The sequence below is a fragment of the Euprymna scolopes genome, chromosome 41 (assembly GCF_053919585.1).
Source record: "Euprymna scolopes isolate OS-2025 chromosome 41, ASM5391958v1, whole genome shotgun sequence".
Lineage (NCBI taxonomy): Eukaryota > Metazoa > Mollusca > Cephalopoda > Sepiida > Sepiolidae > Euprymna > Euprymna scolopes.
In genome coordinates this window covers 49216058-49219009 of record NC_136522.1, presented here as the reverse complement: position 1 = coordinate 49219009, position 2952 = coordinate 49216058, and the positions used below count along the sequence as shown (strand labels likewise).

General features: G+C 36.0%; 1 protein-coding gene across 1 annotated transcript; it reads right to left on the bottom strand.

Annotated features, from left to right (window-relative positions):
* Window positions 1–312: 312 nt before the first annotated feature.
* Window positions 313–1596, bottom strand: LOC145266680 (uncharacterized). The gene has a single exon (XM_080122607.1). The coding sequence runs from the start codon at window positions 1594–1596 to the stop codon at window positions 313–315; it is 1284 nt and encodes a 427-aa protein (XP_079978733.1).
* Window positions 1597–2952: the final 1356 nt, after the last annotated feature.

The following is a 2952-nucleotide window of genomic DNA, read 5'->3' as shown; positions in this document are numbered from 1 at the left end:
CCTTACTAAAAATATGTCGGGGGTAGCCATTATCAAGAAAGATATTAAGTAGTTTTTCTAATTCGGCATCTAACTTAGAAGTCGAGCAAATCATAAGTGCACGGTGGATAAGGGCTTTAATGAGATTGATCTTCTTCTTCAGTGGAGTAAAAGAGTTCCACTTAATGTAAAGGCCTGTAAAGGTGGGTTTTCTGTAGATATCAGTCTCAAAGCAACACTCCGTATAATCTTTGGATACAATGACATCTAAAAAGGGTAAGGAATGATCGACTTCGCATTCCATAGTGAATTGGAGAGCTGGATGTAAGCTATTTAAGACATCAAAAATATTACAGAGTCGTCATGTGAAGAGAAACAGGCAAAAGTATCATCGACATAACGCGTGTAAAAAGACGGCGGGGAGATCTTAGTAAAAAGACGATCTTCCCAAAACCCTACGAAAATGTTAGCCAAAATGAGACCTAAGGGGCTACCCATCGAAATGCCATCTACTTGTCGGTAAATCAGGTTGTCAAAGCTAAAGGAAACAGCCTTCGTGGCTAATTCCATCAGCTCAACAAACACCGGTTCAGGGAAGGGGGGACACGATTTAGGGCCACGATATAGGTAGTCACAACAAATGTCAATAGTTTCGTCCAAGGGGACATTTGTGAACAAACTACAAATATCAAAAGACACAAGATAATTATTAGAACTATTCAGTTCTAAGTCTCGGATACGGAAAGAAAATTCAAAAGAATCCAAAACACAATGGCTCGAATAATGTTTTGAAACTGCCTGTAAGATCTCTACAAGCCATTTGGCTAATTCATGCTGCGCCGAACCGACCATCGACAAAATAGGACGTAGGGGGGCGTCTACCTTATGAATTTTCGATAATCCGTACATGCGTGGTCTTTGTGATCCCACTTGTCTAATTTTGCGGTATACCTCGTTTGAAATAAAATTACGCTTCTTGAGGTGAAGAAAATATTTCTGGAGCTTAACCTCCATTTTAAGGGTATCGTCGAAAGAAAGGTCACCTAATTTAATAAACTTACTGGTGTTGTCCAGTATTGTCGCGAACTTAGACAAATAGTCAGTCCGATCAAGGATAACGACACCAGAACCTTTATCTGGCCGGGAGATATAAATATCTGGATGTGATTTAAGGGCCTTAGCTACTAGAAAGTTATTCTTTTGCCAGGTAGAAGCGGACTCGATCGTGGAGTTGCAGAATCGATTTGCCAGATCAATAAGCAAGTTTTTATAATTAGATAAGTCATCATCGGAAGTAGGTGAATGGCTTTTTAACTGGGCAAGTAAAACTTCAATTTCGCTAAAGACTTTAATTTTATCAACAGAAGTAGGAGGAATACAAAAACCCAGCCCACCAGACAACACGAACCGGTCTAGGTCCAACAGGACGAGAGACGACAGGTTAAAGATATGATTACTAGAAACTGCCGTAGAACCAAATTTGTTAGAGACAAGCCGTTCCAGGAATGTATTATATTTTAAAGTAAAACGATTAATAGTATAAATATAACCATTGGAGAAGAATCTAGAGAAACGCAATTTATCAAAAAATTTAGATGTTTCCAAACGACAAACCATAAAGATAGAAATTTAAAACGTAGGTATCCAAGATTATTGTGAAAAAACACAATTTCGTCCCTTAGAAAAGCACGCTGGACGTGCAAAGAATTACGACATTTGATCTTCATTATTCTTCTGCCAATATAACCGGGAACCACATATTTACGATCACATTGGCGTAAGAAATCAATCTTACACTTAGTAAAATTTAGTTTTCCTCTCATCTTAATAAGCGAGTTGATCTGTTTTAAAAGTTCAGTGTTGTAACGTCCCCGGAGGTATGATAGTAAATTCGAAATACAACAGAATTGTAATAGTTTAAAAGAGAAGAGGGGCATTTTTTTTAAATCTTATAAAAAAAGAACGACTATAATGTAAAAAAGAAAAAGGCGCCACCAGGTTAATTTCTACGCGGTGTTTTTTCCCCCTCATAGAAATTACTTCATGCTAACATTACTTCATTCTGACATTTACTTCTGAAGACAGTCGGCGAAAAGTACTTCAAGTTTCTTCACCGTTCCCCCTTTTCTTTTCTCGTTCTCCCCCTTTTAGTCGATTTTCTTCCTTTTCAACTTATTTTTCTTACTTTTAGTCGATCCTGTTTCTTTTTACATTATAGTCGATCTTTTTTTATAATGTTTAAAAAAAAAATGCCCCACTTCGCTTTTAAACTATTACAATTCTGTTGTACTTCGAATTTAATATATATATATATATATATATACTAGCATGGGTGCCTGGCGTTGCTCGGGTATTTGGAGATGTATGTTGAGCAACAAAAAAAAAAGTAGTAATTTTTTTTTTACTTTGACCCCTATTATGACCCTTTAACATTTATTGTTTTGGTCTCAAATTGAGTTAGATTCATGTCCAAGGAACCTATATCTAAAATTTCAAGTGTTTAGAGCGAAAATTGTCGGAGGAGTTTGGTAGAGTTCTCAAAGGTAAAATCGTTAAACTTTGACTCCTTAATCGCCAAATTTCTGGCCGAAAACCGATCACATCGATTTTCCCAAATCTCAGTACCCTGTATATCAAATTTCGAGTCTGTAGACTAAAAACTGACAGAGTTATTCCGTAGGGAAATGTATACACACACACAGACAGACACATTCACTTATATATATATATATATATATATATATATATATATATATATATATATATATATATATTAAAGTGAAATTGTATGTTTATCTTTGTGTCTGTGTCTGTACATTTTCCTCCCAAACTACTTTGTCAATTTTCAGTCTACAAAATCACACACACACACACACACACACACACACACACACACACACACACACTTATATATAAATATAAGGAGCTGCTAGAAAGGACTTGTTCTGCCTTGATAGAGTTCAAAATAGACTT

Coding starts and splice junctions, on each gene's coding strand:
- LOC145266680 (XM_080122607.1), bottom strand. CDS start 1,596: ATGGTTTGTCGTTTGGAAACATCTAAATTTTTTGATAAATTGCGTTTC.